Source organism: Chiloscyllium plagiosum, chromosome 25 (genome assembly GCF_004010195.1).
Source record: "Chiloscyllium plagiosum isolate BGI_BamShark_2017 chromosome 25, ASM401019v2, whole genome shotgun sequence".
In the NCBI taxonomy this organism is placed as follows: Eukaryota; Metazoa; Chordata; class Chondrichthyes; order Orectolobiformes; family Hemiscylliidae; genus Chiloscyllium; species Chiloscyllium plagiosum.
Genome location: NC_057734.1, coordinates 42,382,136 through 42,395,143, shown reverse-complemented (window position 1 = coordinate 42,395,143; position 13,008 = coordinate 42,382,136). Strand labels below are relative to the sequence as shown.

General features: G+C 44.2%; 1 protein-coding gene across 1 annotated transcript in view; it reads right to left on the bottom strand.

The window, feature by feature from the left end:
• Positions 1-3,579: 3,579 nt before the first annotated feature.
• The window catches only part of LOC122562791 (ADP-ribose pyrophosphatase, mitochondrial-like), a 14,050-nt gene continuing 4,621 nt past the window's right edge, over positions 3,580-13,008 (bottom strand). Inside the window, exons 3-7 of the mRNA XM_043715982.1 lie at positions 12,477-12,563; positions 10,183-10,291; positions 9,203-9,346; positions 5,650-5,734; positions 3,580-4,693 (exon numbers count right to left, since the gene is read on the bottom strand). Of these exons, the coding sequence (XP_043571917.1) occupies positions 4,548-4,693; positions 5,650-5,734; positions 9,203-9,346; positions 10,183-10,291; positions 12,477-12,563 (571 nt within the window). The 3' untranslated portion in view covers positions 3,580-4,547. The remainder of the gene's footprint in view (positions 4,694-5,649; positions 5,735-9,202; positions 9,347-10,182; positions 10,292-12,476; positions 12,564-13,008) is intronic.

The following is a 13,008-nucleotide window of genomic DNA, read 5'->3' as shown; positions in this document are numbered from 1 at the left end:
TACACAGTGACTGTTTATTACTCTAATGATAATAAGGCTTGATTTGGATATGCTAGTGTTGGACTGGGTTGTACAATGTTAAAAATCACACAACACCACGTTATAGTCCACCATGTTTAATTGGAAGCACACGAGTTATCTGAGCGCCACTCCTTCATCAGGTCACCTGATGAAGGAGCATCGCTCCGAAAGCTAGTGTGCTTCCAGTTAAACCTGTTGGACTATAACCTGGTGTTGTGTGATAATAAGGCTGAGGGTGTATTACTCTAAGATTACACAGAATGACTCTTTATTACTCTAATGATAAGGCTAGGGTATATAGCTCTAAGATTACACAGAATTACCGTTATGATAATGAGGCTGTGGGTATATTACTCCAATATTACACAGAAATACTGTTCATTACTGTTATGATAATGAGGCTGGAGGTGTATTACTCTAATATTACACAGTGACTGTTTATTATTCGGATGATAATGAGACTGTGGGTATATTACTCTAATATTACACAGAGTGACTGTTTATTACTTTAATGATAACGAGGCTGAGGGTGTATTCCTTTGATTTAATCGGACTGTGGGTTCACGACCACAATGATAATCAAACTCTGGCCTTGTTATTCAAATATAATCAGATTGGGGCTGCATTATTCTTATAACAATCAGACTGTTTGTTGGGGCTGGGGATGGGAGAAGGAGTCTGTTGCTGCAAAGATAACCAACCTGAAGCTTTAAGACAGTGGGACTGTTCCTGGGGTACATTCAGTCACCTGTTCTATCACTTTTATGATAACAAACTGTGAGAATGTACATTTCTTCATTATTGATGGTACTTGTGCATCACGGGCAAAGCCAATGTTTATCGTTCATCTCCAGTTGCCTTCGATTGACCTTTTTAAACCACTGCAGTCTATCTGGTGAAGGTACGTCCGTGGTGTTTTTATAGGGGAATTTTTAGGTTTGTGAATTGCCAATAGTTAAGGAAAGGCATTGTGTTTGCAAGTCAGGATGGTTCCCATGGATCTGCTGTCCTCATTCTTCTCGATGGTAAAGCTTGAGAGTTTGGAAGGTTGTGTTGAAAAATGTGTTGCTGGAAAAGCGCAGCAGGTCAGGCAGCATCCAAGGAGCAGGAGCATTGACGTTTCGGGCATAAGCCCTTCTTCAGGAAATTTCCTGAAGAAGGGCTTATGCCTGAAACGTCGATTCTCCTGTTCCTTGGACGCTGACTGACCTGCTGCGCTTTTCCAGCAACACATTTTTCAGCTCTGATCTCCAGCATCTGCAGTCCTCACTTTCTCCTAGGTTCTGTTGAAGACTTGGCACGTTGCTGCTTTGTATTGTGTAAATAGAATCCTTACAGTGTGCAAGCAGGCCATTGAGTCCATACCGATCCTCCAAAGAGCATCTCGCCCATCCCATTTTCCACAGATAATCCATCTAGACACTGTGGGCCAACTTAGCATGGCCAATCCACATAAACTGCACGTCTTTGAAATGTTGGAGGAAACCCACATAGACATGAGGAGAATGTGCAAACTCCACGCAGTAACTCAAGGGTGGAATCGAACCTGGGTCCCTAAGGCTATGATGCAGCAGTGCTAAACACTGAATCACTGTGCCACCCTTGGAACACTCTGTTACCAATGTATGCCAGTGGTAGATGGAATGGGTTTTCAAAATGAACTGTAAAGCATGATCTTTAACATAAAAAAAAAGTTTCCTGAAACATGCCCATAACAGACACACACACACAGAGTGCTGAAAGTACTGTTTATTCTATACCTGTAGACAGTCACATATTTGCAATCTCACTTTCATAATTTTGTTTCTATTTGTAACCTTTTATCTACTTGGATTGTACAGCAAATGTTGAGTATGCCTGTGCAAACTGAACACCAATTGGCATTTCCCTGACTGAAATATCTACAGGTTGACTGAGAAACTGCAAAGTATTTGCAACTTCTGTGCAATCTCCCTGTGAATTAACTGTTGAAACGGGTCAATGAACTGATTCCAAATCTCGATTGTCGTCTTGCTGTCCAATATGCTTTGTCTGTATCCTTTGATTCTCTAAGTTATAAATAAACCTGGATAGTAGCTTACTTTGTGCAAAGTGCTCTTGGGGTCTATTACCTGCATTGAAACCTAATGACATCCTACAAAGTAACAATAAGGGACAAATAGCAGTAGTTTTCACTTTGTAAGGTGGGAAGATTAGATTAGATTCCCTACAGTTTGGAAACAGGTCCTTCAGCCCAACCAGTCCACATCGACCCTCTGAAGAGTAACCCACCCAGACCCATTTTCCTCTGACTAAGGCACCTAACGCTATAGGCAATTTAGCATGGCCAATTCACTTGACCTGCACATCTTTGGAGTGTGGGAGGAAACCGGAGCACTCAGAAAAAACCCACGCAGACACAGGGAGAATGTGCAAACTCCACACAGACAATCACCCAAGGTTGGGATCGAACCTGGGTTCCTGGTGCTGTGAGGCAGCAGTGCTAACCACTGAGCCACCGTGCTTTTAGAAATTGACTTGTTCCATGTGTGTATGTCTCTCTCTATCTCTCTCAATACTCTGGAGAAAATCAGTAACAACAAACCAGGAATAGTAACTCTGCTGATGATTTGTTCCCTCTTTGGTCCAGGAATATTGACACCAATTTGTTTCATGCAGTCATCTTTAAACTTAAACCTATACGGAGACGATTTAGAATAATCTCAGAGACGGAGTGATGAAGAATGTTTAACTGTCACTTAATACGTAACCCAGTTACAATATGGAATCTGAGAAATGGAGAGAGGAATTCACAAGCAGGGAGTGTGAGCAGATACCTCAGCACATGCAGCACACAGCCAGAATATCAGCATGAGATCCAGTCCACGGGGCAGGATAGTGTGCAGATGATCAATAATAAAGGCAGGCTCATGGTGCCCAAAGTTTCCATCTCATGCAGTGGGTACAGAACCCACATTGTGGAAGGCACTGAGCCCAACTCATTACCTCTCCACACAAATCCTGGGCTCACCAGGAATTAAAGATTACCCTCTGGGCTGCTGTTACTAGTGACTTTGGAGGGGGGTGGAAATCATTAGGGAAATTAATTTTCTGTTTATTTATTAACAGAATTATCACAGATGGGGAAAATAATGTTCAACTGGGTGGGGGGCTTGATGCATGAAGTGATGAATTCTTAAGGAATATGCCAAAGCAGTGTTGGCGACACGTTGCCAAGCAGATGCCAGGCACCACAAAGTAACCGCAACGTGTAGTATTCTCAAGGCTGCTATTTTCTCCCGGTCTGGGTAAATCTAAGCTGTTTAAATGTTGTAAACTGGTTGAAAAAAAAATCAGCTCACCAATGGCAACCTTAAGCATGTGTCTCAGCAACAGCAAGAGGCTTGCGAGCAGGCCCATGGCTGCCTCCTCAGACTGTATACTGTACGCACACACACACACACAGGCGGGTTGTGTTTCAAATTACACAATGTTTTTGACAGACTACCATCAACACGATTGGGGTGCAGAACAACATGGAGCGGTTCTTCCCTCAATCCATCTTAATAAAGACACATCTTCACACTGTAAATTCAGAGAGTCTTTAATGTTCACATTTCATTTCTGGAAGAAACTCAATCACCCACCATCCACCCACAGCTCCATTTTGAACCTTCCTTTAATTCCCTGCCCATATTGTCCAAGATAGTATCTGTCACACAGGACAACGGCACCACCTGCTGACAGGTAGTGGGAAGTGTTCATACCAGGAATATAAAAACACAGTAATGGGTGGGATGGAAAAGACTGTCAAGTCTGTCAAACTTGCCCTCTCCCGTCCTGGTACAGCGATAATCGAGTTGCTGACAAATCACAATAATGCCTTTTGTCGCTTTGTCCTTTTCAAGGACAATCAGGAATTAACAACAAATGCTGGCCTTGCCAGTGACGCTCAAATCCCAGGCAGAAATTAAGTATTAATCTGCAAAAACAGAAACAGGTATGAGGGGGCAGAAAGCCCCAATGGAGGGGGACTCTGGGAATATTAGATCATCTGCACCCCCCTCACCCCCCCAAAAAGCATATTGGTCATTTGTGTGCCGGACCAGGAAATAACAGACATGTAAATCCAAGTTGGAAGGCAGCCTCAATAACCAGCAGCAAGCTGATACCAATGTATCAGTCACCAGCCTCTCATCACAACCAAGCACAAGCCGTGGCTGGGATCAAGCCACCTGGTCAGGGGGAGGTGTGGGGACTGCGGGGGCAAACAAAGGAGTAAAAAGAGAGAACAATACAGAGGGTCTGTAAGGATGTGAGGGTCTAAAAATCCATTCAGTGCCACTCCAAAGTTAAAACACAGTGCAGTTTAAAAACATCATTAAAGCTGCTCTCTCTCTCTCTCTCCTGGAAAGGTTTCTTCTGTGTAATGATTTCCTGACTGCAAAAAGGGGGTGGTTTCGAAGGCAAATTGTGAATGTTTCACCTCTCGTGTTAGCAATTCCTACTGGAACACCTCAGGTTAGGAAAGGCTCCGAGCTAGTCTGTTACCAATGAGCGTCCCTCATCTTTGTGACCTGGTGGAGCATCTCGGCGTGGCTGGCGTACAGTCTCTGCCGCTTGTCGATGTCCATCCACTTGACGGCGCCTGCATCGTCACCCGCCTGAAGGTTCAGCTTTCCCACGCTGTCGCCTGAGGCAAGAGAAGGGGCAGAAGAACTCACCAAAGGGGCTGGAGACCAACACCGTGTAGGGGAGGGAGATGGGGTGGGGGAGGAAGCACACAGGATGAGGAAAGAGGGACAGATGCCTCTCTATTGCTGTCCATACCAATTCCAAACTGAAGAGTGGCTCAATTAACAGAGGTCAGAGAGAAAGAGAGGCGGAGGGGGGACCCAAACATCACCAGAGCAAATATTCCCATGAGAGTTACTATGGCCAGGAGCGACGCATGGCAGAAAATTAATAAACATCAAATACACGTTACAATCTGCAATATAACGGATATTGATAAAACCTAAAAGAATCTGAGGAAGGACTGGCAGCGTTAACTCTGATTTCTCCCCATAAATGCTGCCAGGTGGGCTGAGCTTTTCTGGCAATTTCTGTTTTTGTAAAGGGTATTAATATTTTGTGGAAGAGTGGATAACTTGGAATTGTCCAGCTGCCCTAAGCCTTGGCCTAGCCATTCAATGAGACACATGAAGCGGTCTGCAAGTTCGATTAGCCTGTGTCTGCCGTGTCACGGTTGCAGAATGTCCTCACAAGGGCGGGAGTTCAAGTCCCACTTCCAAGACTGAAGCACATAGTCTGGGATAACTCTATAACGCAGTGCTGAGGCAGTGCTGCGCTGTCAGAGGTACTGTCTTTTCAAGTTTAAATGACAGGCTTCAAAGGTAAATGGTAGAAGAGTTATGCCCAGTGCCCTGGCCTAACACTTGTCCCTAACATTCCTGTAACAGAGACAATGTATATGAACAATGGCAGCAAGTTACAGCACCAGCGAGGGCCAAAAGGAGATGAAAATTCTCTACTGCATTGACTGTAGCAGGTCTGCAGGTTGCAAGGTCAGCTTCAGGATAAGACAGTCCTCAATTTTCCTTCCTGAGATTAAAAAAAAAGTAACACAGCCAAAGCAAGAATAATTACCTGCCTCATCGTGGAAATTCATAGCCACTGTCTCAATCCAAGCATTATCAGTATTCCGGGGATCATCCACATATCCTCTGTAGACCTGAGGAGGCAGAACTCAATGATTATTCAAAGTGACTGTGTATTTTGGATTCTGACATTACTGTCTTCACCCGCCCACTGAGATAAGCTGGCTTGCAGTTTGACACAAGAAACAAATGAAATTCGTGACCGACAAAAGATGTCACGACAAAAGATATTGAGAAGTCACGGAATCCCTACAGTGCCGAGAGGCCATTCAGTCCATCGAGTCTGCACCGACCCACCAAACAGCATCCCACACAGACTCACCCCCCACCCCCATCTTATCTCTGTAACCATACATTTCCCATGGCTAACCCACCTAACCTGCACATCTTTGGATTGTGGGAGGAAACCCACGCAGACAAGGGGGAGAATGTGTGAATTCCACACAGACAGTGGCCTGAGGCTGGGATCGAACTCGGGTTCCTGGCGCTGTGAGGCAGCAGTGCTAATCACTGAGTCACTCTGGGAGTGATCGAGGGAGATGAGCAAGTGAACAGGTTAGAGAAATGCAAGCCTGCTGGAGGACTGAATGGGACAGAGCAAATATCAGGCCAACAGAGTCTCAAGCTCAGCAGAACCAAGTTAGACAACAGAGTGGCAGGAAGCACTGTTGGTGGGGACTGGGGTGACAGGGCTAGGAGCCGAGAGCTAAGGACCTGGGAAGGGGCGACACTGGGCAAAGCCACCTGACTGGCAGAGGAGCCAACTGATCCTACAACACAAGCCCATTACAAACAGTCTGCTCTTGGTGCTGTCTGGATTATTCAAAATTGTTTCAGGCAAAGCTTTTCACCACTGGCATTTTTATTTATTTATTTCCAGCTATGTTATAGGATAATTAACAGGGATTGACTACTCTGCTTCATCATTGGCTCCATTACCACTGTAACACGAGATAGGTGGGAGGGTACGCCGGTGAACTAGCTGCACTTGAATCCTTCAACAAAAGGCCAATTTTCCAACAAACCATCAGGAGTAGACTTTAATCCCAGGCAGCCTGTGATCCAATCCAGAACTGTCTGTTTGGAAGACAACAGCTCCACCACCTACACCAATTACTCATGTAATTATACTTCTCAGCACAGGCAAAGGCCAGTGTGAACTGAACACTTATTACACAAACACATTTTATCCATTATATACTGGGATAATTAATAAAACTTTCACACATGTGGGACAAACTACTGATTAAAGAACAACAGGAGGGAAGACTCAAAGCATTGTTTTCATTCACAACACAATCCTACTCTCCACAGTTTGGTCCTTGAAGCTGAGTTTGGGTACGGCTAAGGTTCTTAGACATAAATCGAGTGAACATTCTTCTTGCCCAGCTGGATTGAAGCAGCCTTTATCGGTGCCTTCCTCCCTGTTGTATCATCAACCTTCCAGTGGCCTCCTCCTTATGCTTCTATGATAATTAAAGAAAGGTTAGAACTGTTCATACTGCACCTCACCAGGGGAGTGCACCCGACGGTTTCTGAATCCCTGCTGTGAGACTGTGTTTTACCACATACTATCTACTGAGCTGCACTTGGAACCAACCATTCACTATCTGAAGTATTAATGAGTGGAGCCTGGTCAGGCCATGTGGAAGCCTTTGTAGAAAGACTGCAATGTCTTCTTTTTTTTTAGCTTTAGGTCTTATTTTCCTAACTTATACTATGTCTGTCTGTAATGTAATGTAAACTTTTTCTTTATTTTCTCTATTTTTTTGTCCATAAGGTTTGTCCCTAGGTACTGTGTACCTAAGATGGCGCCATGGGTCGATGACATTGTACATGTTTTACTGCACTCTTCCAGCCTCGGGCAACTGTGCGGAGTTTGCACATTCTCCGTATCAGCGTGGATTTCCTCCGGGTGCTCCGGTTTCCTCCCATAGTCCAAAGATCAGGTGAATTGGCCACATTAAGTTGCCCATAGTGTTAGGTGCATTAGTCAGTGGTTAATGGGTCTGGGTGAGTTAATCTTCGGAGGGTCGGTGTGGACTTGTTGGGCTGAAGGCCTGTTTCCACGCTGTAGGGAATCTAATCTAATCTACTGTTTTTTTTGTAACTTCAATACATGTGACAATAAACCTAATTCTATTCTAACCTTATCCCTTATCACAGACACTTGAGTCTGGATTAATTTTCTCCGTTAAGTATGGAGGAACTGACCAGCCATCCAACAACATCTCCCATTCTCTCCACTCACTCTCCAGGACCCACTGTACAATATCAAACATTTATATCGGATTACAAAGGACAAACAGTACAGAATCAGGCCATTCAGTCTAAGGAATTCATCTATTCAAGGTTTCTCCTCAATTAACGCTTTCATTTGTTGTCTCTCGGCTTCTGGTAACTGTTTACTCAGCTAAATGTGTCACCGTAACCTTCCACTACCTTCCTTTATACAAAGGGATAGCTTCCTTAATCATCTCCGATCTTGATCAGATGGGTCAATGGGCTGAGAAGTGGCAGATGGAGTTTAATTCAGGTAAATGTGAGGTGCTGCATTTTGGGAAAGCAAATCTGAGCAGGACATATACACTTAATGGTAAGGTCCTAGGGAGTGTTGCTGAACAAAGAGACCTTCGAGTGCAGGTTCATAGCTCCTTGAAAGTGGAGTTGCACGTAGATAGGATAGTGAAGGAGGCATTTGGTATGCTTTCCTTTGTTGGTCAGAGTATTGAGTACAGGATTTGGGAGGTCTTTTCCCTGGGGTGTGGGAGTCCAGAGCTAGAGGACTTAGGTTTAGGGTGAGAGGGGAAAGATATAAAAGAGACCTAAGGGGCAACTTTTTCACACTGAGGGTGGTACGTGTATGGAATGAGCTGCCAGAAGAAGTGGTGGAGGCTGACACAATTGCAACATTTAAGAGGCATTTGGATGGGTATATGAATAGGAAGGGGTATGGGCTAGGTGCTGGCAGGTGGGACTAGATTGGGTTGGGATATCTGGTCAGTATGGACGGGTTGGACTGAAGGGTCTGTTTCCGTGCTGTACATCTCTATGACTCCATCTCATGCGTACTGACACTGCAGAACACCACCCTTTGTCTGGACCAGATGATCCCCTGAGTTGATCTGCCAGGATGGGTCAAGTCCGCAGTTTGCAGATGGCCAGCAGGTGGAGCTCTCCAAGAACAGGCTATAATTTGGCTTCTGGGCTTTTAGCATCAACAGCCACCATTTGGGAACGACATGGCGGTGCTGACAGGCAACCCAACCAACCAACCAACAGTACCTGGGCAAAAGTCAACACTTTCCTAGAATTAGCACACACTTACTCCAACATAAAACATTGCCTTTGCAATACACTAAGGCTAAAAAACTGCCTACCCCAGCATGTGACCCAAATCACATTCTTAAACATCAGAGCGAAAGCTGTTTACAAAAAAATTTTAGTTAAACGATAGTTCTAAAGATATCCTATATATTTCTACCTCCCTGGGACCATGTCGCAGCATGTAGAATTGGGACATAAATACTAATGTTACTCACCAACTCTCCAGCTTGAAAGAGGGAGTCGATTAATGCTTTCGTTTGTTGTCTCTCAGCTTTGGGTAACTCGAGGGAGTTCAGTGCCTCTTCTCCAAACTCTCTTTTGAGAGTGACTGACACTTTCTCACCGGGATCTATCATTCCCTGTAAGGAGAAACAAACAGGTCCAACAGTTTCAGGACAGATCACTGGGACTGCACCTGTCCTTATAACCTCCTGTCTTCTTCATATTCAATTGTACATCCAGTGTCTTTCAAAGAAGAAATCAGCAGAGATTGCTTTCCACACACAGTCCCTGGAGACAGAATCTGGAGACTGAATTGGTGCCAATCTGAAAATTAGCACATTCAACCTTCCTCTCTTGCGTCCGAATATCATCTCTCAAACTCAACATACATGCCTACTCCAACATGATGTGTGGTTTGACCCATGTGAGATTCCCAAGTGAAATCCAGTTTGTGTTGGGAAATTCTCAGGCACTGGGGATGGGTTGGAACTGTCCAATCATCCATATATGTATATGTGCAGCCAAAATAAGTGGGAGCCTCTACCCCACTCGTAAGAGCTGTTGGAAAATGAGAGACAAAAGGGGGACATTTGCTCAAAGATTGAATTGCTTGATACAGGATGTATGTAGGACTAAGCTCTGGCTGTGATCTGATTGTTACTGAGTGCTTCATGGTACTGCTGTAGAGAGAGATGGAGGGGACCAGCAAAGGATCAATCATCTGCATTACTGCACCAGGTGAAGCTCAGGGCTGGGGAGAAGTCTTTAGCTATCAATGCTCACTGTGCATGTGAAATATATCAGGAACTGTATTGCACAAAAGTACATAGTTCAGAGAAAAACTGGAGAGAGAAAGAAGATCACAGAAATGATCAGAGTCTCAGATTGTTTACGAGTTAAGCGACCAGGGAGCAAGTTGGAATCTTAATCAAGTCAGACTCGACAGGGTGGCAGTTTCTGCTGCCTTCCTTACCCCAGGAATGGCCCACTCCTCATTGTCTCTTCTACATATTGCTACAAACTGCAAGATGGGCTTCCCACAGTGACTGTGAATTATTGGTTTTCCAGCCTCCCTCTTCCATCTGCAAACAAGAGTCAGAAAGGTTCCTGAGATACAGAGCTGTCGCCAGAGTCCGGTGAATTTAATGAGGCTGCATCCACAGCCATCAGGAAGTTAGTGCTAGCATCGAGTATCTTAGCAACACACTTTACAGTACAAGATATGCTGGTAACGTGACACTCATCCCAATCCTTGAACTTCAATTTTACAAACCTTACCCCAGTTTAGTATATCCACTATTACTACAGAAATACAAAACCAACACTTAACCCAGCTGCTATATGCAAAGTTTGTCATTAAGTATATGTAGAGGATAAAATATTGAGAGATAGAAAGTAACGGCAGGAGTGGGTAATTTGGCCCATCATACTGACTCTGTCGTTCAACATGTATAGTCAATGCCACATGCTTACTTTCTTGCCATATCCCTTGATACTTTAACCTGTAGAAATCTTTTTCTCTCTTAAATATATTCAATGATTTGGCCTCCACAGCCGTTATGTTGTGGAGAATTCCACAGGATCACCGCCAACTATGTGAAGAGATTTCTTCACATCACAGTGTGAAAAGGCCCCTACTGTGTGCCCTAAGTCTGCGTCCCTAACCCCAACCCCTCCAAAAAGCCCCAAGTCAAGACTCCCATTCAAGACTGTTCTCCATCAGGCCCTGTAGGGAGAGTTTGAACCCACATGCAGCACTCCAGACACAGTATTTCAGAGAAATGTTTAGTCATTAATCAGTGGCAACAAAAAGCACCTCTTCAGATCTCTCATCCTCCAAGTCTCACTGTATAGCCACAAATTGGGAGGAGCCAGTTACTTTGCTAACCCCCAGGCGTTTAGGATTATCACATTTCTGCCCCCCCCCCCCATCCCGTCCATCCTCTCACTCAGTCTCTGACTTCCTGTCAAAATATACCACATTGCAACCTCAGTAATGATTTTCTGAAGCAAATGTGCAGCTTTTAAAATCAAAACTGTGAACAAACGCCAAAATATAGCACCACAGGTACATTCGAGCTCCCTGGTGCTTATTGTGGTTACCCTGAAATCTGTTTCAATATAATTTAGTTTTCCATCTGTTGAACCAATTTATTAGGTCTGCTTCAGTAGTTCTGTATTACTTTACAACTCTTACATTCTGGGTGAGAACTTGCTCCTTACTCCTAGCTCCCTTGTTTTAATTTCTCTCTTTAATGTTAGAACTTAATGTCATAGAGAATGATTGGTTTGGGTTGGCTTCGTTTATAATTTCAAATATCTAAATTTTTGGAATTTTAGTTCTAAAGAAAGAATAAGAAAATTGATTTTTTTTTTACTTTGGAAAAGAGACTTCAAGATAATATAATTGAATTATATTTCCTGGTTTCGTACCTTCTCAAGATCAGTAAGGTAGCTCTAATGATTTGAAGTGTTAAGTATTCAGATTGAGTGAAGTTAGGGAAAAAGGAAACTAACATCTCAGCCATTATAAGGCTCAGATCTTGATCACAGAATTTCTATAGTATGGAAGCAGGTCATTCAGCCCATCAAGTCCATAGTGACCTTCCGAGAGCATCCCACTCCTACCCTATAAACCTGCATTTCCCATCACCAATACATCTTACCTGCACATCTTTGGATTGTGGCAAGAAACCGGAGCACCCGGAGGAAACCCACGCAGACACGGGGAGAATGTGCAAACCCCACACAGTCGCCTGAGGTTCGGATTGAATGCTGTGAGGCAGCAGTGCTAACCACTGAACCGCACTTTAAGTCAATTAAAGTGTTTGCTAGGTCAGAGTAAAGAGAAAGAGACTATTTCCTCTGCCGGAGGTGTGCAGGACAGCCTTAAAATCAGAGCTGAGCTATAAGACGACAATAACATGAAATAGATGATTCCATAATGTGAGATGAAATCTGGATCCCCAGCTCTCATGAACTTGCTGAGGTTGATGACTGAATCAAAAAGTAGAAAACTAGGATTTAAAGAATTTTTTTGGCAAGATTATTGGATATGGAGTCACAGAGCTATAAGGGTCAGCCCTGATTGACCCAAATGGTAGTACAGTCGCCATCTGCTTTAATGTGCCCAAGTCAAAGCAGAGCACCAGTTGCTGACAGTCATTACACTTTAAGTCCCTGTTTAACAGCCTCATTCTTCGTTTTCCACATTCTGAAATGCGGGATGATTGCAAGGAGATTCCCAAACAGACAAACAGCACATACCTTGTCACAATAGGGTCTGCTGCATGATTAGGGCCCCATCTTCCCAAGAGTCCTCTACCCCTCATTCCAGTCCGTCCACAGGGATTCCTGAGGCACAGGATAAAAGGCAGGAGAACCTGTTAATTGAACCTCAGTCAGAACACTAGACAACAAGAAATAGCTCGCTGTATATGGACTCAATCTGAAGAATAGGCATTTGCCTAACTCAGATCCAGGACACACAAATGGGGGATGCCTCATTTAGAGTCATAGAGTCAGAGAGATGTACAGCACAATCCAACCATCCATGCTGACCAGGTATCACAACCCAATCTAGTCCCACCTGCCAGCACCCGGCCCATATCCCTCCAAACCTTTCCTATTCATATACCCATCCAAATGCCTCTTAAATGTTGCAATTGTACCAGCCTCCACCACTTCCTCTGGCAGCTCATTCCATACACATACCACCCTCTGCGTGTAAATGTTGCCCCTTTGGTCTCTTTTATATCTTTCCCCTCTCACCCTAAACCTATGCCATCTAGTTCTGGAC